Source organism: Rhinolophus hipposideros (genome assembly GCF_964194185.1).
Source record: "Rhinolophus hipposideros genome assembly, chromosome: 10".
In the NCBI taxonomy this organism is placed as follows: domain Eukaryota; kingdom Metazoa; phylum Chordata; class Mammalia; order Chiroptera; family Rhinolophidae; genus Rhinolophus; species Rhinolophus hipposideros.
In genome coordinates, this window is record NC_138056.1 from 1,316,672 (window position 1) to 1,338,586 (window position 21,915).

A 21,915-nucleotide genomic window follows, 5' to 3' on the forward strand; every position below is an offset into this window, starting at 1 on the left:
AGGGCTCTAACAGGAAGGTCCCAGCCCACTGTCGCTGCTCCCCAGCTGAGTCAGAACCCAGATGTTTAGAAATGCAGAAACATGTGCGATAGTTCTTGGATCAAAGAGGAAATCGAAATGGAAAGTAGGAAGCACTTTAGATCTGAATGATAATACAAGATCCCATAAGAAAATTCTGGGGTGCGGTCTGAATGCTGTGTTACCAAAGGGTGGGCAAAGACCCCAAATTTTAATAAGTTAAACGTCTAATTCAAGAAAGTAGAAAACGAATTTTAAAAAAATCTAAAATAAAGCAAAAGAGAAGCATGGAAACAGTAAGGAAAAGAAGAAGATAAAATAAAACCCAAAATTAATGGACACGAATAACAAAGTCTAAATTGGTTCTGACAAAGAACTAACATGACAGTTATTAATTAGAAAGAGAAGATGCAATACACACGGTGAGGACGAAGAGAGGGACATAATGAGATAGTGTAGAGATGGAGTTAGACATAAAAACACACCATAAACAACTTTGTGACCATCTGTTTGAAAACTAGATAAAATGGCCAATTTCCAGGGGAAATGTGACTTACTGTGTTGATTCAAACGGAAGGAGAAAACTTGAATAGGCTGATTTCACTTTAAAGGACTTGAACCAGCAGTTAACTATCTCCCACTAGAAAATCCCAAGACATTTTTGGAATCACATCCTGACCAAGAGGGTCCTCTCTAACGCTCAGATCGCTTTCTCTCGGCAAACGGACCGACGTGGGGACTCAAAGGCGCAAGGGGAAATGGGATGAAACAGAACACAGAGAAGAAAACGTCTAGCCAACTGAGAGGGCAATTTCCAAAACCTAGAGCAAACATCATAATAGTGCAATGGTAGGAGCTTCCCTTGAAAACCGAGAGTAAACCAGGACCGTCAGCCAGCTCCCTTCACTGTCCGTCGGGGAGGAAAAGTTATCCCCTACCCTTCTAGGTTCTTCCGGTTGCTCTAATAATCAAACTGACATGAGACAGATTCGCAGGAGAAAAACAAATTAAGATTTAATAGCATGTGCACGTCTGTACACACAGGACAGACGCAGAAACACTGAGCCACTGGCCAAAATGGCGGAGACCACCACCTTCAGCTAAAGACAAAAGAAGATGGGGGGTGGCGGGGGCTGACCAGGAAAAGCACAGGAAACAAGGGTATGCAGATTTGCGTCTGTGCCTTCTCCTGCGACAACAGTTTCTGGAGATTTAGATACCCTCCTCTTCCTGGTACAGGGAGGGAGACGCCTTTTACAAGTGGAGATTTTCCTCACAAAAGTAAATGACCTTTCACAAAGGGCAACTGCTGCCTGGTCTTGTCAGATTCTCTCACGTCTGCTGTTTCTTAAAACGAACCAGCTGAAAACAACCAATATCCCCTAACAAGCATATTTCGGGGTGACAAACTCCACTCCCCTTCTCCAGGCGTCACCACCAGAGCTGTAGGACAAGAAAAAGAAACTTAAAAAACAGAGAGAAAAAAACTAGCAGGTAAGAAAAAAACTATCTTTCCTAGCCTATTAATCCCTTTAAAAAAAAATGGCTACCCTTATTCACAACCAAATAATTGTCTACAAGGAAACCCAAGAAAATCTAAATTATGAGAATTAAGAAGATTCCATACAGGTTCATGTGGGCACATGCAGGAAAACAGAGATTTAGAAGCCAATGTTTAAGACGTCATTTACAGCGGAAAGGTAAAAAAAGCACATGATTATAAGAGTGAATCTAACAAAACACGTGCCAGACAATTACAGACATGATAAAATACATTTATAGGGAGTGTTAAACAAAGACCTAAATGACAGGAGCCTGTTAGTACCTTCCAGAGAGCAAGATAGAACATCTTAAAAATGTTAATTCTCCCCAAATGAATCTATGAATTCAGGGCGAGTCAGCGCATTCCAATAGATTGACATGTAAATTGACAGTGATTCTAAAGACCCTATAGAAGGAACTGGCCCAGGGACGGCCCCCAAAGGGACACAGAACAGAGTGCTATGGATGGATGTGGAGGGACTTGATGGGCGGCCAGGTGTTGCCTGGAATAACTGGGGGAAAGAGAGTTCTGCGACAGCTGCCTGCCACAGAGAATAAAGAAAAGTGTTGGTCTCCTTCCTATCATCCACCAAGAACCAAGCCCTGGTCATTTAAAGCCCTAAGTTGGAAAAAGAAAACATCAACCCTTTAGGGAAACACTCCCGGAGAGAACCAGGAGGCTCAGCTTCTTCAACAAGGCATGAAATCCACAAGCCACACGTCAAGAGACAGATGGAGTCAACAGGAATAGGGTTAAGAAAAAGGCCCTCTTTGCATCAAAAGGCACCACAAGCCAAGTGAGAATGCTGGCTAGGCCCTGGGGGAGGTAAGATGACACGGATGAAGAATCTGCTCCATCTGTGTATATAAGGGACACCAGGGTCCCGTTAGGAGACAGGCCACCACTGCACAGAAAACGGGGCCAAAGGGCCGAGCCAGCAGTTCAGGGGGGAACCTGAAGGTCAGTACACATGTCACAGGCAGAGTCGAGCACCAAGGGATGCCTGTTCACAGAAATGAGAAGAACAGAGTAGGTGTCAGTTGGGAAGGCTCTCTTCCCAGAAGCAGGCCAGCTGATGGGAAGCCCACGTGAAGATCAGCAGCCCTTAAATGGGAAGCTGGCTATGACACGTGCTGCGAGGAGGACCAGGGGAGCGTGAGGGGAGGGCAGGAGAGTCAGGCTGCAGGTGGCACTGGCCCATTTCTTAGAAAGTTACAGGGCACCTAGAGAATGGAGGGAACGGGTGTTTCATCTTAGCAACACCTCCAATGACACCGACAGGCAGCCTTGCCTGAGCATGAGTCACACGGAGGACACGACATCCTCTGAGCACGTCCAAGCCCCATCGTTCAGCCTCCCCCTCACAGGGAAGAGACAGCCTGACAAGTCCCCCTGTGGGATCACGACGCTTCAGGACTGTCACGGACCTAAAAGAGCCACACACACACACACACACACACACACACTCGACACAGTAGTGGACTGCTCTAGATTAAAAGAGGCTAAAGGGGCACAGCAATTCCGTACACTGCCCCAGCCTGCGGCGCACACCACCCTGAAACAGAAGCCACCAGAACGTTCTACGGCCTGTTCGGGGGTGTGATATCATGGACCAGGGGAGCCGGGGCGGGAGGTGCCAGTTCTTACAAGACTCAGCCTCGACTTACTGTCCAGGCTCAGGAGAGGAGGGGACGTGGGAAGCAGATGTGGCCAGATCAAGTCTGGAGGTGGCGAGCCCTGAGGCCAGGGCTTCACACAGGCAGGGGACAAGGCACACGGAGCTGGTGTCCAGGGAGAGCAAGTGGCCGTGTCTGGTTGGCTCCGGGAGGCCTGGCAGTCCTCCGCTGGACAGCTGTAACGGATGGTAAGTGCAAAGGTTAGAGCAGCCGCAGACCTTCTTCGGGGGGGTGTCCCCAAACGGAGTCCCCATACCTAGAACACAGGACCTGCAGCAACATGCTGTCACGGCCAGAATTTTGCAAACGCAGCACTAGGGGTGGTGAGTGAGCTGCCAAAGGAACAACACAGCACATTATTCTCACACGCTGTTTGAAATATGACAGTGAATTACATGCGCCTGGATATGAGGGACATACACTTCAGGTGAACGGTCCCCTGGGGGGGCGTCCACGTTGAGGGGTCACCTGAGCACGGACATGGGTTCATCACAGCTTGTTTCTTAAGCCAAAGAGATGGGGAGGGGTCAGTGTAGGCTCTTCCTAGTTTTATTTTTGCCTTCTGAAATTGTTCACCGCTGTAAAACATCGGGAAAGGACATTTGCTGAGAGTCAATTCTTATTGCTGAGACCCAAACAAAACCTCCAGAAACTATAGCAAACGATAAACATGCACTTCCTTTCTGTGCCCGCGTGATGGGACACGCAGCATTCCAGGCCGAAGCCGGAAGCGAGCGAGGATGCCTGCTTTTACCATTACCATTCAGCCCAGCTCTGGAAACCAAAGACAATGTGGGAGATGTGGAACGGAAATAAGATGAATAACTCTGGGAAGGAGGAGAACGAACAGCCCTTCCTCGGGCCCCCGAGAGCCAGGGGAAGGCCTCTGAGAATGATGAGAGAGTTCAGGAAAGTCGCCAGACGCAAAACACATATTTCAAATCAATATTGCTTACTATTTTCCAGCAACGGCCGGTGAGGAGATAAAGCAGAATAAAAAACATTCCATTCTCAAACAAAAGAAAACATGACTGCAGAGACCATAAAAACAGTTAGCAACAGCCCTCGTAAGAAACGCTCAGGGTCGGCAGGAAGAAAACGACGAACTTTAATGAGAAATGTATAAACAAAATGTGAAGGGAAAAAGCAAGAAAGAGAGGAAAAAACACACCATGTTCTGGGCAGGACGTTTATGGGAATCCATTCTTCCCAAATGAATGTACAGGTCTGCCAGATTTTCAACCAAAATTCCAACAGGGTTTATTTGGGGGTGAGGGGTGCACCGAGGGTGGGGCGGGAGTTGGCCAAGATGAATGTCAAATTCGTCCAGAAGGAAAAATGGGCAGGAAGAGAGAAGAAGATTTTGAAAGTCACGAGCTGACTGCAAGTGTCCAGGTGAGAGAGCTGCCGCGCATCACGTCGAGTGCCCCCCCGCAGATCAGCAGCCAGGCCAGGCCATGCTGGTCTGCACAGTGGCCGAAGATCAAAATTTCCCAGCAGAACAAACTGAGGCTCAGAGTGGGTTATGCAGAGTCCCAAGGTCACGGGGCTGTGGCGGCAGCTTTGGGCCATGACACAAAAGCCCAACGCCTCTACTTTTGTAGGCTGTGAAATGTTTTCCAATTCTCCAGTAGCTCTCAGCTGATATGTACATAAGAGTTGGGGGCATCTCCATCAGGGAGGGGGGTGGAGTAGGATGTTTAATAAAGGAGGGTGAGAAAGTCAGACACGTGGGGAGGGGGGGGGGGTGGAGAAAAAGGCAACGACGGTGTCCCTCCACACCAAACAGGAAAACATGAGCCAGGAGGATTAGAGTTCGAAGTGAAAAAGAAAAAAAAGAAAAAGTTTGTTAAAAATAAAACTAGAGGAAAAAGTACGTGCATCTTTTTCTGCTTTCCTGCTGGGGAACACTTTTCTGAGCTTACACACAAAGGAAGCACCGTGAAAGAAAAAGATAAACTCAGTTAATCTCATTGCTTAAAACTGTTAAGTTTCTGCATATCAATAAACGTTCATCACTTCCAGCCAAGATGGAACCACAGGACCACATTTATCCTCCTGCCTGAAACAACCCGAGAAACAAACAACAACAAAAGTAAACCATACAAATACACAAAAGAATGTCTTTGCCAAGATAGTGGCCATCAGGCAGTGGACAACAAGGTTCCCGGGAAATGGGAAAGGGTCAGGTTGAGTCCTACAACTGCCCAGCTCGTTTCCTTGACCGTTTGCAGACTCAGTGCAGGAAGGAGGAATTGAGGGGAAGCCCAACAGAATCCCTGAGGGGAAGAGAGAGGGCTGAGGATCTAGGGAGGCCCAGGCAATGAAAACTCATAGGACCAAGTGTCAGAAAGGTGAAGGTAGAGCACAGGGAGAGAGCCCTGGGGACCCACAGGGGGGCCCCTCTGAAACCCAGCAGGGTGCAATGAACACGTGTCGGGGAGGGACCCATCCGAGGCTGGGAAGGGGACCACTGGTCTGCTGCACCCAAAGGCCTGCGACAAGGTCTCGATACTGCCTACCAGGAAGACATGTGACACAGACAGACACGAATGGGTTAGAAAGGAACAACAGACCTTGGAAATATCACAAAGCGAAAAATGACAGAACTGAAAGGAGAAACTGACAAATCCCCAATTGTAGGCAGGTATCAAGACGCCTCTCAACAGCAAACGGGACAAGGAGGCAGAAACTCTGCAAGGGTGTAGGAGAGTCGGAGCTCTCTGCCAACCAGCACGGCTTGACTGATGTTTATGGAACACTCCACTTAAACACACATTCTTTCCCAGAGCACATGGAACATTTACCAATATAGAGCATGTTCTGGGCCATAAAACAAGACTTAATAAGTTGAGAAGGATTCAAGTCACACAAATTATGTTCTTTGACCATAAGGAATTAAATTATAAATCAGTAACAGAAAGAGCCTTGGAAAATGCTCAAATATTTGGAATCTAAATAACACACTTCTAAATAACCCTTGAGTCAAAGGAAAATGAAAAAGGAAAATGGGAAGTGTTCTGAACAGGATGAAGATGGAAACTCAGCACATGGGAACTGTGTGGAAAGCAGCACTTAGGGCGAAATTCACACCACGGTGCCTAGCTGAGAACGTGCCTACAGAAAGGGCTCAGCCAGTGACCTCAGTTTGCACCTGAAGGAAAATAGGAAAAGAAATGCAAATGAATCCTGAGTAAGCACAAGAAAGGAAATAATACAAATCAAGTGGAAGTCGATGAAATGGAAAACAGAAAAACAACACGAAAAATTTTAAAAAATCAAACCACAACTAAGTTCTTTGAAAATATCGATAAAAACTGATCAACCTCTCACCAATCTGATCAGGTAGGGAGAGAGAACGGAGGTTAACAATTACCAGGAACGAGGGATTTATCAGCGATCACTATAGATTGTACAAATATTAAAAGAATAATAAGGGAGTATCATGAACAACTTTAGGCCAATACTTTTGACAGGGTAGATGGAAGGGCCAAATTTCTTGAAAAACACAAAATACCAAAGCTCACTCAAAAAGAAAAAGATAGCCTGAGTAAGCCTGTCATCTACCAAAGGACTGAAAGTGTAGCGCAAAAGTTTCCCACAAAGAAAACTCCAGGCCCAGACAGCTTCATTGGCATATTTAAAGAAACAACAGCAACTACATACAAATTCTGGAAAGAAATTGAAGAGGACGATGACTTTCCAACACAGAGTCTGAGGCCGGCACTCCCCAGGGACCAAAGCCGAAGACAGTACAAGGAAGGAGACCCCCAGGCCAGCCTCCCCCATACACATAGGGGCAAAAAGTCTAAATAGAATACGAGCAAACAGAACCCAGCTCCACGTGCAATGGACACCACATCAGACTGTGTGCTTTGTCCCAGGAAGGCAGGGCTGGCCTAACACAGGAGAGCCAATCGGAGTGATTCACTGTATAAAACCAAAAAAGAAAGCCCATTCGATCATCTCAATAGGTGCAGAAAAAGCATTCGACAAAATTCAACACTCACTCCTAATTTAAAAACAGCTCTCGGCAAACCTTCTATCCATCGTACAGGGTGCCTCGTGGGGAGAGACCGAGAGTATTTCCGCTAAGGTCAGCCCCAAGCCACGGACGTCTGTGCTTACCACCTCCACCTAGCACGGTACCAGGGGTGCCTGCAAGCGCAACTAGGCAAGGAAACAGTCAGACGGACTGGAGAGGAAGAAGGGGGATGGCTTCAGTCATGGACAACCTTGTCATCTAATCCGACGGAACCCACAGGAAAAGCTCCAAGAACTCACCAATGAGTTTAGCAAGGTTTTCAGGACCCAAGGTTGATACACAAAGTCAGCTGCATGTCTATAAAATAGCAATGAACGGTCAGTTGTGGACATCTTACAAAATGCCACTTCCTAACGAATAGTACCAGAAAATAGGGACAAATGTGACAAAGGGTGTGACAGAGCCACACACTGAAAAATATCAAATGTTGGTGAGAGAAACGAAGAGACCAGAATGAAGGACGAGAGATATGGTAGCCGTGGATGGGAAGACTCCGTGGACACTGTTACGATGTCAGCTATCCCTACGTTTACCCATAGATTCCATGCCACCCAAGCAGGTATTTTTATGTAGAAATTTACACGCTGATTGTACAATGTGTGTGAAAATGCAGAGGAGCGACAGTAGTCAAAAGGACCCCGAGAAAGAAGAAAAAAGTGGAACTGACATCTGAAGAATTAGTGTAAGACCGCAGTAACCCAGACGGGCTGGTATTGGTGTAAAGCTATTCAAACACATCAAGAGAATAAAATAACGAGGTCCAGAAATAAACGTACACATGTGCAGGAATGATAGCTTTTCCAGTGGCCTGGGCTGGGATGTTTGCATGTCTCCGTGCAGAAGAAGAAGGAGCAGGAAGGGGAGGAGGAGGAGAGCGGGGCTACAGCTCACACTATATACAAAAATTAACTCCAGCTGGATCATAGGCCTACATGCAAAACCAGAAGTACAAAAACACAGGAGAAAATCTTGGGGAACGTCGACTAGGCCGAGACTTCCTTGACACAATACCAAAAGCACAATACCTGAGAAAGCAAATCAGAGCCTTAAAATGCATGAAAAACTTTTATAATTTGGTCTCTAAAAGACACTGGAAAGAGAATGAAAGTATAAGACAGCTGCTGGAAGAAAATCTTTGCCAAGCTAATATTTCATAAAGACCCGATCCAGAAGATATAAAGAACTCTAAAAAAAAAGAGAATAAAAAAAGGGGGTAGGGGGTTCAAATGAACAATAAGTGTACAAAAAAGTGCAGACCTTAATAATAAGAAAACAAACAACCCGATTTTTAAAAATGGGCAAAAGATTAGAGCTGACACCTCATTAAACAAGACAAATGAATGGCAAGTACGCACGTGAAAACTGCACGACACCCTTAGTCACTGGGGAAACGCAAAATAAAACCACAGGATACCGCTCTGTAAGAATGGCTTGCAAACGCCAAGCAGAGCAAATGTCGGCCAGATTGTGGAGGAACCCCACCTCACTGGCGGAAATGTAAAATGCTTCAGCTGGCAATGTCCTTTTTCTTAAACAGTTAAACATAAACTTCCCATGTGATCTAGTCATTCTCCTTCGAAGCATTTACCCATGAGAAAAGGAAATGTTTGTCCTTGTAAAGACTTTCACATGGATGTAAATACTGCTTTGTTTTTAATCGTCAAAAACTGGAAACAACCCAAATGTCCGTCAACAGTGAATGGATAAACAAGCTGTGGTCCATATACCATGGCAGCCAGAAGGAATGCAGGCCCAACGCACGCAAGGCACGAACGAGTCTCACAATAGTTATGCTGAGAGAAAGAAGCCAAACAAAAAAGAGTACATACGATGCTTCCATTTATGGAAAACTCTATAAAATGCAAGCTAACCTCGTCACACTGGTGCTCGGAGATGGGGGGGAGGGACGGCAGAAGGGACCATGAGGGCCTGAGGACACTTCTGGGGGTGACAGATGTGGTCACCCTCACGTACACCAGAACGTATCAAACGGTGCAGTTTATTGTATGTTAATTACACATCAATAGAGAGGTTTTAAAAATATTAAAAAGCAAATGATACACTGGGAAAACATTTTGAGTCAAATATGACAGACAAAGGGGAATGTAATCAATACATTAAATGCACTCGGAAATCCACAGGAAAACATGGACACCCTGGTAGGTGGGCCAAGGCGGCCGTCACCAAGCCCCACAGATGATATCTTAAAGCACAGGCACTCACTGTCCCGAGTCCTGGGGGCTGGGGCCCGAGAGCCGGGTGTCGGCAGGGCTGGCTCTGAGGCCCCTCTCCTCGGCGTGCAGACGGCCGTCTCCTCCCCGTGTCCCCACACGGTCGTCCCTCTGTGCGTGTCAGGGTCCTGACCGCTTCTGATAAGGACCCCAGTCACAGTGGATCAGGGCCCCACCCATACGACCTCCGTTTACCTTAATCACCTCCTGAAAGACCCCATCTCTTCATACAGTCACATTCTGAGGTGCTGGGGGTTAGGACTTCAGTAATGAATTTGGGGAGCACAACTCGGCCCATACCATACCCGCACTGGGGAGAAAAAAGAGCAAAAGGCACAAATAGACAAGTCACAGATTCAGGAAAACAAAGGACCGAGAAATGTACAAAAAAGCACCAACCTTGTAACCACATAAGTATCTCTGCAAACAAATGACACATCACGTCTTATCCCTGGGTGTCCAAAGGCTGCTCACAGTGGTGACAGCCATCTGTCATTGTGTGCCAGACCCTCCAGCAACCAGAATGCCTCCGGGAAGCCAGGCCCGGGTGCCAAGCAGGTGCCAGGAGCCCCTGGGACGGCACCACAGGGTTCACAGGCGGAGCCCTCAGCCGGGCCATGAGGGTGGGCAGATCCCATGGGGCTCGGTCTGGACATGGACGGCAAATACTCCTTCAGCATGTCCAGTCAATTTGGACCTGTTGGGCTGTCCAGGTGACCTGGGCTCTGGGGGTGTGGTCTGCTCAGAGTCCCAGAGCCACTCCAGTGAAGTGCTGGAGTGAGCTTGCCTCGTTAGCCTGTGTTGTCTTGCCTGTCCCCGTGCCAGCCTCACCAGTCTGACCACCAGCCACACACAGGGTCACCTGACACCCACTGCGCCTTCGTATCAGAAGGGAACCACCCCACCCATGAGGGAGGCACTGAGGCAGAACTGCCATCAGTGAAACTCAGGGTCACAGGGATCCAGGCCCTGCTGCCTGGTTTACTGCCTGAGTCCCCCAGAGAAGAAACCCAGGGCGCGTCCCTCCCCACCCCCTGCCCTGGAGGAACCGCATACCTGACTGATGGTGAGAACCACTGTTGTTTAGCACAGCTGCACAGTGAACTGGGTGTCCTCTGTTTATCTGGCAAGCCTCACCTGGAGAAGCCATGCTACAGAATTTGGGAAGGAGGCCAGCCATGCAGTGAGGGGACGGGTCTGGCAACAGGGGAAGGGGAAGAATGAAGGGGCAGAAACCCCAGGCCTTATGAGGAGGACTCGGTGGCATATAATCAGAGAAGCAGGGCCTGAGTGCTGTGAGGTTTGCACCGCGGACACCCCATCACTGCCGCCAGCTGCATTAAGGACCTCCATCCCCTCAGACTCTACCCGCTCTCCAGGGAGCAGCAGTGTCCCCAAACCCAGCACAGTGCCTGGGACCACCCCTCTCATCAGCCACACACAACTTCGAACCCAACTTTCGACCACATCTCTGAGGGTAACATCTCACCTCCCAGGTAGAACATGGCCCCAGAATCCTGGCCCGGGGCGCCCTCTCCGGCTGCATCTCTCTTCCCACCTCCCGCCTGCAAGTCCTCTGGCCCTAGGCACAGTGGCCCTTACAGCAGTTTCCTCCAGCAAGGGTCCACAGAGCCTGGCGCCCTGCATCCCACAGTGTGTGTGTGTGGGGGGGGGGGGGGCTGGAGAACAGCCGGGGACAGCTCTGCCCTTCCCTGACCCTCCCCAGCAGGCGGGCGAGAGGCCACTGTCACCGCTACCCCTCCTCAGTGCAGTACCTGCAGCCTAGGTGAACCCACTTGTGACATTTCCATCACATACAGGCCAAGGGGGGGCACTGCAGCCCCTCCCCACGCGCGCCTTGCAGGGGCACAGCACTTGCCGCCCGCATGTCCAGCCTCCTGCCACCGTCCCCGGGTCCCACCCCGCCCTGGAGGCCTGGTCCTCTGCCACCCCCGGCAGCCAGACCCTAAGCCTGCTTCCCGGGGCCCTTGTCTGCCTGCAGCGGGCTGGACACCCTGGTCCCGCGGGCTGGACACCCTGGTCCCGCGGGCTGGACACCCTGGTCCCGCGGGCTGGACACCCTGGTCCCGCGGGCTGGACACCCTGGTCCCGTGTTCTCCGCGCTCCGCGGAGCCTGTACGGGGCCGTGGGGCGCAGAGAGCCCCGGCCAGTCTGGGGGCAGGGGCAGCTCGGGGGCTGGGGACGGGCTCGGGCCCCGCGGGCTGCGGGCCGCGCTGCGCGGGGCGGGGGCGCGCGCCCTCCCGACACCAGGGGACGCTGTGCGGGGGGGCACTCGGGCCGCGCGCGCCGCTCCTTCCGCCCGCGCACCGGAAGCCGGCGATGGCGCGGAACGTGCTGTGAGTAGGGGGGCCCGCGCGGGGCGTGGCGGGGCGCGCGGTCGCGGGCTTGGTTAGGGGACGGGGACCCAGGCCGGAAGGGGGCGGGCGCAGCCGGCCGGGGAGTGGTCGGAGCCCGGGCTCGGCGGCCCCACCGCCCCTCCCCCGCAGGCGCTTCTGCGGGCACCGCCGGTCCGGGCCGCTGAGCCGGCCCCCCCGGGACACCCCCCGGGACACCCCCCCGGGCCCCCCCACGGCCCGCGCAGCAGAGGGGGCGGGGCCGCGCTGGGCGCCTGGCACCCCTTCCCCGCAGTGACCCCTGGTCCTCGACCACCCGAAACAAGCAGGTCACACTCGTGGCCCCGTACACACGAAGGCCCCCGTGCGTGAATGCGTGCGTGAATGCGTGCGTGAAGGAACGAATGCGTGCGTGCGTGAAGGAACGAATGCGTGCGTGCGTGAAGGAACGAATGCGTGCGTGAAGGAACGAATGCGTGCGTGCGTGAAGGAACGAATGCGTGCGTGCGTGAAGGAATGAATGCGTGCGTGCGTGAAGGAACGAATGAATGCGTGCGTGAAGGAACGAATGCATGCGTGAAGGAACGAATGAATGCGTGCGTGAAGGAACGAATGCATGCGTGCGTGAAGGAACGAATGAATGCGTGCGTGAAGGAACGAATGCATGCGTGCGTGAAGGAACGAATGCATGCGTGCGTGAAGGAACGAATGCATGCGTGCGTGAAGGAACGAATGCATGCGTGCGTGAAGGAACGAATGCATGCGTGCGTGAAGGAACGAATGCATGCGTGCGTGAAGGAACGAATGCGTGCGTGAAGGAACGAATGCATGTGTGCGTGAAGGAACGAATGCGTGCGTGAAGGAACGAATGCGTGCGTGAAGGAACGAATGCATGCGTGCGTGAAGGAACGAATGCATGCGTGCGTGAAGGAACGAATGCATGCGTGCGTGAAGGAACGAATGCATGCGTGCGTGAAGGAACGAATGCATGCGTGCGTGAAGGAACGAATGCATGCGTGCGTGAAGGAACGAATGCATGCGTGCGTGAAGGAACGAATGCATGCGTGCGTGAAGGAACGAATGCGTGCGTGAAGGAACGAATGCGTGCGTGAAGGAACGAATGCATGCGTGCGTGAAGGAACGAATGCATGCGTGCGTGAAGGAACGAATGCATGCGTGCGTGAAGGAACGAATGCATGCGTGCGTGAAGGAACGAATGCATGCGTGCGTGAAGGAACGAATGCATGCGTGCGTGAAGGAACGAATGAATGTGTGCGTGAAGGAACGAATGCGTGCGTGAAGGAACGAATGCGTGCGTGAAGGAACGAATGCGTGCGTGAAGGAACGAATGAATGCGTGCGTGAAGGAACGAATGCATGCGTGCGTGAAGGAACGAATGCATGCGTGCGTGAAGGAACGAATGCATGAGTGAAGGAACGAATGCATGCGTGCGTGAAGGAACGAATGAATGCGTGCGTGAAGGAACGAATGAATGCGTGCGTGAAGGAACGAATGAATGCGTGCGTGAAGGAACGAATGCATGCGTGCGTGAAGGAACGAATGCATGCGTGCGTGAAGGAACGAATGCATGCGTGCCGCACACCAGTTGGCCGGGGGCGGCGGCGGCGGCGAGCGGGGTTGTGGCCCAGCCGAGCGCTACCTCTGGTGCTGACTCAGTGGACCTGCCAGGCTGTGGATTTGGGGTGAAGGCCGCAGGGCTCTCTGAGGGGGAGACACTGCTTCCTCCAGCAGCCCGGGAAGGGCAGGGGCCTCGAGGGGTGGAAACGCCAAGCCAGGCCAGGCCTGAAGGCCACCCTGGAAGCCAGGGCTGTGCGGGCTGGAAGGGAACCAGGAGAGCGGGCCTGGCCGTGAGTGCACGTGCTCCCTCGCTGGCCAGGGAGGCCCTGGAGGGGAGACTTGCAGTGGAGCCACGCGGGTGGGGTGAGGGAGAGGGTGGGATCACGGATGAGTCACCCTCGGGGCCACTGGGCGGGAGCGCTGGTGGCAGCCAGCCAGCTTGTTGTTTGGAGGAGGGAGGAGAAATTCAGATCTCCACTTGAGAGATGTTAGGTTGAGGTGCTTGCGAAACTGCGGGAGCGGTCAGGGAGGCAGTGGGGGTGGGCGAAACCACCCGGAGGCCGGGGATGGGCCCCACAGGGGAGCCGGGCCTCCAGGAGGCCCAGGGAGCTGTGTTCCAGGACCCAGCGGGAGGGTGGTTGGTCAGCAGCACTGGTTGTTCTCGAGCTGGGGGGTCCCAAGCCTCAGGCAGAGCCTCGCGTTGGGAGTGGGCCTGGCACTCAGTGTGGGGGAAGGAATAGACTCACCCCTGCCGTCCTCAGCAGCCTCTCACCTCCCACCTTCACACGCGGCCTCTCTCCACATTCAGCTGAGCGCGCCCCTCAGGCCCCAGTCTGGGGGGTTGGGAGAAATTGAGGGGTCTAAGCGGTGATCCAGCATTCGCAGTTACCCGTAGGCCCCAGCCTTTGCCCCTCTGCTGCAGCTGGTCACCAGGAGAGAAAAAGAGCCCCTTGGGTGGCCAGCTGTCATCCTGAACGCCCACAAGGGTAGAAGGAGGCAGGCCCTGGGCCCCCAGGGGCCCTGAGAAGGCAGGCCCTTCCTTTGCAGCCCCTCACTGGTGCTCACCCTGCACAAGGGCTGTGCGTCAGGCAAGGAGCTGCTGCTGGGGCGGCTGCCACGTGCTGACTCAGTCACCCGCAGACCCCAGGTACAGGGTAGGCAGTACCTAGCCATTTTACACGGCCCCTGTTTGCCATGAGGGCCCCCCCACTGCGCCTGCCCCAGCCACGCAGACCACTGTCCAAATCCCCGGCCCCTCCTCAGCCCTGCTCCTTTCAGGGCACCCCACCCAGACCTTCGATACCCTGGCCCTCCTCGCCCTCCCCATGCTTGGGAGGCAAGGACAGAGTGGAATTCGGCCTCATGAGCCCTTTTCTTGGTGCTGTGTGCTGGCCGCTACAGACTGGCCACCAAGGTGTGGCTGAGACCCTCGATGGCATCTTGTACCCCCACACCCAGCCCCCACCAAGACCTGCCCCTGGGCTCCCGGCAGACCTCAGACCCCGAGGCCCAGTTGGGCCCGGTTGTCAGTTGGTCCCCCTGGCCTGCCAGCCGCCCTGGAGCACAGGTCCAGCTGGAGGTGGTGGCTGCGTCTTCCCGCTGCCTCTGCTCAGGGGGTTTCCGGGGTGAGGAGGTGGTGTGGTGAACTGGAAGTCGGTAAGCTGCAAACACTGCCCCCCCATCTCAGCCTCTTCTCCTGGGAGAGCTGGCACTCCTACGGGGGCGTGGACACGGCCCCATCCGCGCTGTGAGGGCAAAGCCCATGTCGGCCGGCCGTTCTGTCCATTCCCCATCACCTGGGCAGGAGGAGTTGGTGGGTGATTTGCATGTCCATGGCCTTGCCCGCGTGAGGCCCACTTCTGGGATGGTGACAGCCACTCTGGGGCCGTGTGCCTGTGGGACTATCGCTTTGCACAAGCACATAGGGGGTGTGGGGACATGCTCTCTGTGGCTTCTGTTTGTTTTCTTGAATCAGCCATTGGCCCTTTTCAAAGGCTGGCCTTGGGGTCCATTGCTCACGCTACCCTGAGTTGGTGTGGGGGGCCAGGGACTGGGCAGTACCACATGGTGAGCAAGGGGTGATGGGGGCCTGCTGGGGGTGTTCCTGGAGTGCCGTGCTCTGGGCGTTTGATGTGGACATGACCCTCTCACTCACAGGTACCCTCTGTACCAGCTGGGCAACCCCCAGCTCCGCGTCTTCCGCACCAACTTCTTCATCCAGCTCGTGCGGCCCGGCACAGCCCAGCCCGACGACACCGTGCAGTTCCGGATCCCCATGGAGTGAGTGGGGGGAACGCAGGCCTGGCCGGCGTCTTCCTGCTACGGAAAACACTGCAGGCAGCTCCACGGGGCTCTGCAAATATTGACCGAGGCCTGGTGTTTGCAGAGGCCACGCTGGGCTCCCTCCTCCTAGAGAAGCTGTGACCAGCCTGAGACGGGCTTCCTTTCTTGCTCCCTCTCTTGTTGAATAGAGTATCACCGCTCTTCCCAGGAGGCCATGTCCCCAGAGTTGTTCCCCACAGCCGCCAAAACCTTCGTGCTCCAGATGGTTCCTTTACGGGGCCGTGCGTGGACCGAAGGGGCACAGGCTCCCTGTCACGCAAGCTTCAGGGTACTGGTCTGGACCTTAGGATGTGACCATCCCAGGCGCGGGCCCAGGGGTGGTTTGAGCTTCTGTATGAGCCAAGGGTCCCGTCAGCTCTCAGGGGCAGGGGTAGGAGAGGGAGCACCGTGAGCAGGAGAGGCCAAGGACCTGAGTTTGTGATGCATTTAAGGTGAAAAGGGAACGGGGCCTAAGCTGCCAAAGACCATCGTTTCTGGGACATGCCTGTTAGGACCGCGTAGTGGGGTGGCAGCTGCAGACAGGCCGGGCTGGGCTCCCGGCAGCCAGGGGGCACTCGCAGACTGTCACTTCCCCGGGAGTTTCCCGGGGAGTTTGGCCTCTTGGCCTCACAAGCGTGGACCAGCAGGAGGGCGAATGGGACTGACCGAGTCCAGGGCGCCTGGGGGCCCCGTCCCTCCGTCACCCTCATGCTGACGTGTCAACGGGCGAGCGCTGGGTGGGGACCAACTGCTGGATCCCTGGGGTCTGTTCAGCCCAGCCTGGGCCCTGGCTTTTCCCTGATGTCACCTGTGAGCCTGTGCCCTCGCCCCCGAGGTTGGGCTGCTTCTGCCCTCAGCCTGGTCAAGATTCCCCTTTCCGTGCTCTTCCTCAGGATGACCAGGGTGGACCTGAGGAATTACCTGGAGCGCATTTACAACGTGCCCGTGAGCGCCGTGAGGACGAGAGTGCAGCACGGTGGGTACCTGGCTGGGCTGGTGCCCTGCTGTGTATGTGGGTCCCCCTCCCCTGGCTCACTTGGGCCATGCTTCTCTGAGCCACTGGCCTGCGCCGTCCTCGCAGACTCTGGTTCTTGGCACAGGAGGAAACTGAGGCACAGGGTGTTGAGGTGACTTCTGGGGTCACGCTTCTCACGGGGCAGAGCTGGGTGTGGGACAGCAGAGCCGGTGGACTGGCCCTGCGGCTGTGGCAGCCATGAGCACGCCGCGGCTGCCAGCCCCAGAGGCCCAGCCATAAAGTGCTGCCTTCATCCTCTTAACCCTTTCTTCGTCCCCCCTTGCCACCTGTGTCCCTGCGTTGTGAATCTGAAGACCTTAAGTCTAAGGTGAGGACAGCCAGCGAGAGCGCTGTGCCAATGGGAGAAGTCGGTTCCTCGAGTGATTTTAGACACCTTCGGGTTTTTGCAGAGAGCAGACATGCGAGGTCTGGGTCTTCCAGTGTGAGCCCAGTCAGGACTTCTGAAGCAGCCTCCTCGAGGGTGTGCTGTGCTGTCATCTGTAAAGAAACTAATGCTTACAGTGTTTGTCTCTTTCTAGAAAGTGGGTTCCTGGATTGGTTGGGCTGAAAATGTGGTGCTGGCAGTAAAGTTTCTCTCCCCCCAACAGGTTCCAACAGGAAGAGGGATCACAGGAATGTCAGGCTGAAGAAACCAGACTACAAGGTGGCCTACGTACAGCTGGTGAGTGCACGAGGGCGTGGGTGTCGGGTGGCAGGGCAGCGACCGACAGTGACCTTGGTGGGGGGGCTGTGTTTGTGCGGCCTCCATCACGGCCCAGCCTGGGGGGCCAGGGAGGCCTTTGGGGGCAGGGTCTCAAGGTCCACTGCCTTAGTTCTAATCCGCAGTGAAGCCCGCAGTGAAGCCCGTGAGGAGCTGGGGTTCAAAGCACAGTTAAGCCAGTGGGAGGAGACGGGCTGTGGCACTTCGGAACTTCTCAGGGGCCACCCTTGTCGAGCCTTTGAACTTTGAACGTGCTGTGGGCAAAAGCAGGCCCACCCAGGCCTCGGGGATTTGGGCTCTGACAGAAAGAAACCAGATCATGCTGAGCTGAGCGGCAGAGGCCGCCTTCCTCTGGAGAGTCTGTCCTGGACTGTCCCCAGGCCAGGAGGCAGTTAATTGCTGTAAATGCCGTGGGTACAAGTTGCTGCGGGGACCTGGGCTTAGATCCCAGACCTGGTCGGTGTGACCCCCCTCCCATCCGGGTTGTGGCCCCCAGCACATTCCTGCAGGTTCTGTCTTCACTGTCTCCTGCCTGGCTAGGGGCTCTGGGGGAAAGTTCCGGCCCGTCTCGGGCCTTTACCGACCCAAACTCTCCAGAGCTATGGAGAGTAAGATGCACATTTTCAAAGCCCCCTTTTCGGGCTCTTCCAAGTGTGAGCTGCCCCCAGAATGCGAGTTTCGTCAGATATGCTTTGCACAGACACCAGGCCGTGTGTTCTCCAGGCAGGGTCTTCTCTCACCTGGGCGGGCAGCCTTGGCCCACCACGGGCTCCGTGGGAACCTGCCAGGGACAGCCCTGCTCGCAGGCTCTATTAACTGCCCCCCTGCTGTTGGAAACCTGGGGGGTCTTCCTCCGATTTCTCTCTCCAGTTTCTGTGTAAACAGCCCGCGTGCGGGAGCCCACGGGCGGCCTGCCGCTAGATGGCAGTAGCGCTATGGCGAAAACCCTCCAGCCCGCGGGCCTATTTCGGGCTTCAGGAGGCATTTTGTTAAGAGAGCTAGTCAACATGGCAGCCTTTCTGAAAAACAGTCGCAGCTGTTGTCCTAAACAGGGGCCCCGTAATTATTTGGCCTAATATTTGCCGTGCATAAAATCAGCCAGTACAGGGGGAGACAGCACCGCTGGCCTTCTAAAGAAAGACGCCTGTGTCCTCTGAGTTGGGCCCGGCCATCCGTCTTTGTCATGGCACGCCGGTTGACATCCCATATGTCCGCATTCACCACGAGGCCCTTCACAGGAGAGCTATAGTTACAAGTCATCCGAGCCTCACACATTTTTGCCCGGGCCCCCCCTTGCTCATGAAAACCGAACTGAGCAGTGCTTAGATCTGCTGTCTGCAGCTGCCGCTCGGCCGCCTTTCTTCCTCTGTGAACCCCAGGCAGCGAGAGACAGGCCGCCCCAGTGGGAACACAGGGTGTCCCTGCTGGGCACAGTTCCTGCCACTCCAAAATTAAATTTGTAACGCCCCCCCCCCCAATCCTCCCTGCTCCAGCAGCTCTTTGCCCGGCCTGCAAGCGCACGGCTGGGAGGTTGGGCCCACACCCTGTGCAGGGGTCCGTCCTCTGTCCCCTGTCTGCCGAAGCCGAGGCCGGCGTCCTCTGCCGGAGTGTCCCTTTGGGCCCGCTCCGGGGCTTCTAAAAACAGAGCTAATTGTAAAGCACACAGAGGGTCAATCAGAAAGACAAATTAAATCACCAGATTTATTTTGAGTTGGCTGCTTCGGAAAAGCCGGTCTCACCCGGTGGGAGTCCCACATTTTCCCCCCCTCTGACAACCTGATAAACATCTCTTTGGCCCAAAGTCCAGCTCCAGCAAGGGCCTCCATGGCCCACACAACAAACAGAGCGTTGACCTGCTGCGTGAAGCCTGGTGTTTACACAGCGCGTAGGAATGAGCGGCAGGGCCTCCGCGGGCCCAGCAGGAGCACGTCCGCAGACAATGGCTTGGGGGCCCTGGGGTTGCTGCCTGGGCCGGTTTCTTCACTTTTATGACATTTTCCTGCTTCCCTGTACTTTTCCATGGTCAGCTTGCTTTCCTGTTTGGAAGCGTTGAGGGGTTTACTTTGAAAGTACAAGGTGAATTTCTCCAGAACGGGGGCCTCCGTCGGCACCCACCGTGTCCCCGCCTGTAATGAACGGACAATTCCTTTCACCATTTCCTCCGCTTTTCTCCCAAGCGATTGCAAATTGCCATCTCTGTGTTTATATTTAAAATGTCATTTTGGGTTTCCCCCACCTCAGAAAACTAGCAGAATCACCTCGATATATTAAACATAAACCCCCGTTCTGGGCAGCCAGCCCCGCATGTAAACTATTGCCCTTTGGTATTTTAAAAAAGGGAAAAAAAGTTTTGAAATGTGTAAGATAACCCTCCCGTGGGCTGGCTACCGAGCGCCCGCGGCTGCTTCTCGTCGCTCCAGGCCTGCTCTGTGCACCACGTGACCCGAATGTATAAACCTCACATTCTCGGGGGGCGCACGGGGCCGTGTCCGCTCGCACTTGGCTGCCTGCCCACATCCAAATCTCTTCACAAAACGAGGGTCTGCAAGAGCCCAACACACTGAGCTGATCTCACTGTTAGAATTTCCCAGAGGCCCTGCCGCCCCCGCCCCGCTCTACCTGTCTGGGGCACCCTCTTGTCCAGCACTTATCTTTGCAGCCAGGACCCTCCCTCTGCCCTCAACACTGGGGGGCTGGCACCCCGGCCTCAGCCTGGGGGTCCGGGTGGACATGGGCACATTCTGAGCCTTTAGTGAGAGGCGTAAAAGCCGTGAACGTGAAGACCGGTCCTGGTGTGTAGACTGCTGCACACACACACTTCTTTTATTTGCCGAGCTCTGAGCCGGGGAGAGGGTGGTCTGTCATGTGGGGAAAGGCTCTCACTCAGGTCTTTTAGGTGGAAAAAGTTTCAGGCACACCAGTTGCTACTGGGCCGTTTCCGTCACTTCTCTCCTGCCCGCACTTGACCAGGCTTCCTGCAGACACCACTCCTAAGGAGAACGGCCACGCAGAGGGCCTCTGTGCCAGACAAAGGCGGGAGCCCGGCCACCCAGGGTGTTTCTTTTCCAGGCAGGGACATTGCTGGGGGCGCAGTGTGGGAGCCGAGCCCTGGGCAGACGGTTCGGGCCACGGTTCCTGTAAAGCATGGTGGCCTCGGCCGGCCCACAGGCCCCACAGGGGCTCCTTACATTCTCCCCGCTGGTGGCCGCAGAGCCGGCCCTGTCAGAGCTCGGCTTTTCTCTCCACAGGCTCACGGACAGACCTTTACGTTCCCAGACCTGTTTCCTGAGAAGAAGCTGAGCCCTGAGGGTGGCTCTGCTGACGACAACATCCGGGAGCAGCTCCTGGAGGCCCAGCGGCGCAAGGAGAGCCACGACCCCCGGCGTGGGGGTGTCCCCGAGTGGTTCGGCCTGTGACCCTACTGACAGCTCAAATAAAGTGCCGCCTGTGGACAAAGGGGCACAGGCTCCGTCCCTCTGTCCCTGGGTCTGGGCGCAGCAGGCCGAGGCTGAGCTTCCAGTCACGGGGTGCCCTGCTCCCCACGTGCGCCCACAGCAGCCTGACAGCCTGTCTGCACAGAGGGCGGGCCTCGGCTGACCTGTGGCCTACACGGCCACATGTCTAATCCTGGACCCCTGAACCTGAGACGAGGCCAGGACCCTCACTCCAGTGTGGGCATGACGTGTGCCTGTGAAAGGGCACCCAGAAAGCAATTCTGAGCACCTGCATCTAAGCTGCCCCCCCCCAGGCGTGTTAGGAGGGGTTCCATGAGTGCACGGCCAGCGTGGGCTGCAGCGTGTGTGCCCCCCAGAGCCCGTCCAGGCCGAGGCCCCACTTGGGTACGCTTGGTGGGTGTTGAGTGGGCAGGGGGCTGCAGAGGGTCTCAAAGGAAGTGGTGTTTGGGAGAAACGGGCTAAGCCAGAGTGAGGAGACAGGAAACGGGGGTCAAATCAGGGACAATCCCTGTCCAAGGGCTTGGACCGTGAGGAGAGATGAGACGGGGAAGGAGCAGCCCTGGAGACCTGCAGCCGGTGGTTCGAGTGGCCCCTGTTTGTCCGGTTCCTGAGACCTGTCTGCAGCTTTCCTTGTCTGAATCTGAGCTCTGCACTAAAAATCCCACCCGGCAGCCTGGCTGCTCCCTGTATGGTGGAGAAGCAATGAGGCCGCATGGAAGCCAGGACTGTGAGTGTGTGTGTGTGTGTGTGTGTGTGTGTTTGACGCTGAGAGAGAGGCTGGGCCTAGAGCTGGGGAGCAAGCAAGGGAACCAGCCACGTCGCCCCTGGGGGAGGGGACCACTGGGTCCTGGAACCCCATTCTGGAGCGCTGCTCAGCTGTGGTCTGAGTGAGGGCCGCCCCCTTCCCTCCACAGGGGGCTGCCCCTGAGCCTTGCAAGGGGAGCGGGAAGTGAGGAG

The 21,915-nt window shown here is 54.8% G+C and overlaps 1 protein-coding gene and 1 long non-coding RNA gene across 2 annotated transcripts; one reads left to right on the forward strand and one right to left on the reverse strand.

Annotated features, from left to right (window-relative positions):
• Window positions 1-9,265: 9,265 nt before the first annotated feature.
• On the reverse strand, window positions 9,266-11,700 carry LOC308504090. The gene is made up of 2 exons (XR_013994313.1): window positions 10,570-11,700; window positions 9,266-9,823 (listed from the first exon to the last, which is right to left on the reverse strand). It is a non-coding gene; the product is annotated as an uncharacterized lncRNA (long non-coding RNA).
• A 73-nt stretch (window positions 11,701-11,773) lies between these two features.
• Window positions 11,774-20,962, forward strand: MRPL23 (mitochondrial ribosomal protein L23). Its single transcript, XM_081064156.1, has 5 exons — window positions 11,774-11,870; window positions 15,603-15,725; window positions 16,661-16,743; window positions 17,391-17,464; window positions 20,752-20,962. Exons 1-5 carry the CDS (start codon window positions 11,854-11,856, stop codon window positions 20,917-20,919), a joined length of 465 nt encoding a protein of 154 aa, XP_080920282.1. The 5' UTR covers window positions 11,774-11,853; the 3' UTR covers window positions 20,920-20,962.
• Window positions 20,963-21,915: the final 953 nt, after the last annotated feature.

Excerpts from the sequence above, each read along its gene's own strand:
- MRPL23 (XM_081064156.1), top strand. Across the intron at positions 15,726-16,660 it reads CAGTTCCGGATCCCCATGGA|GATGACCAGGGTGGACCTGA; the intron begins GTGAGTGGGGGG and ends GCTCTTCCTCAG. Across the intron at positions 17,465-20,751 it reads AGGTGGCCTACGTACAGCTG|GCTCACGGACAGACCTTTAC; the intron begins GTGAGTGCACGA and ends TTCTCTCCACAG.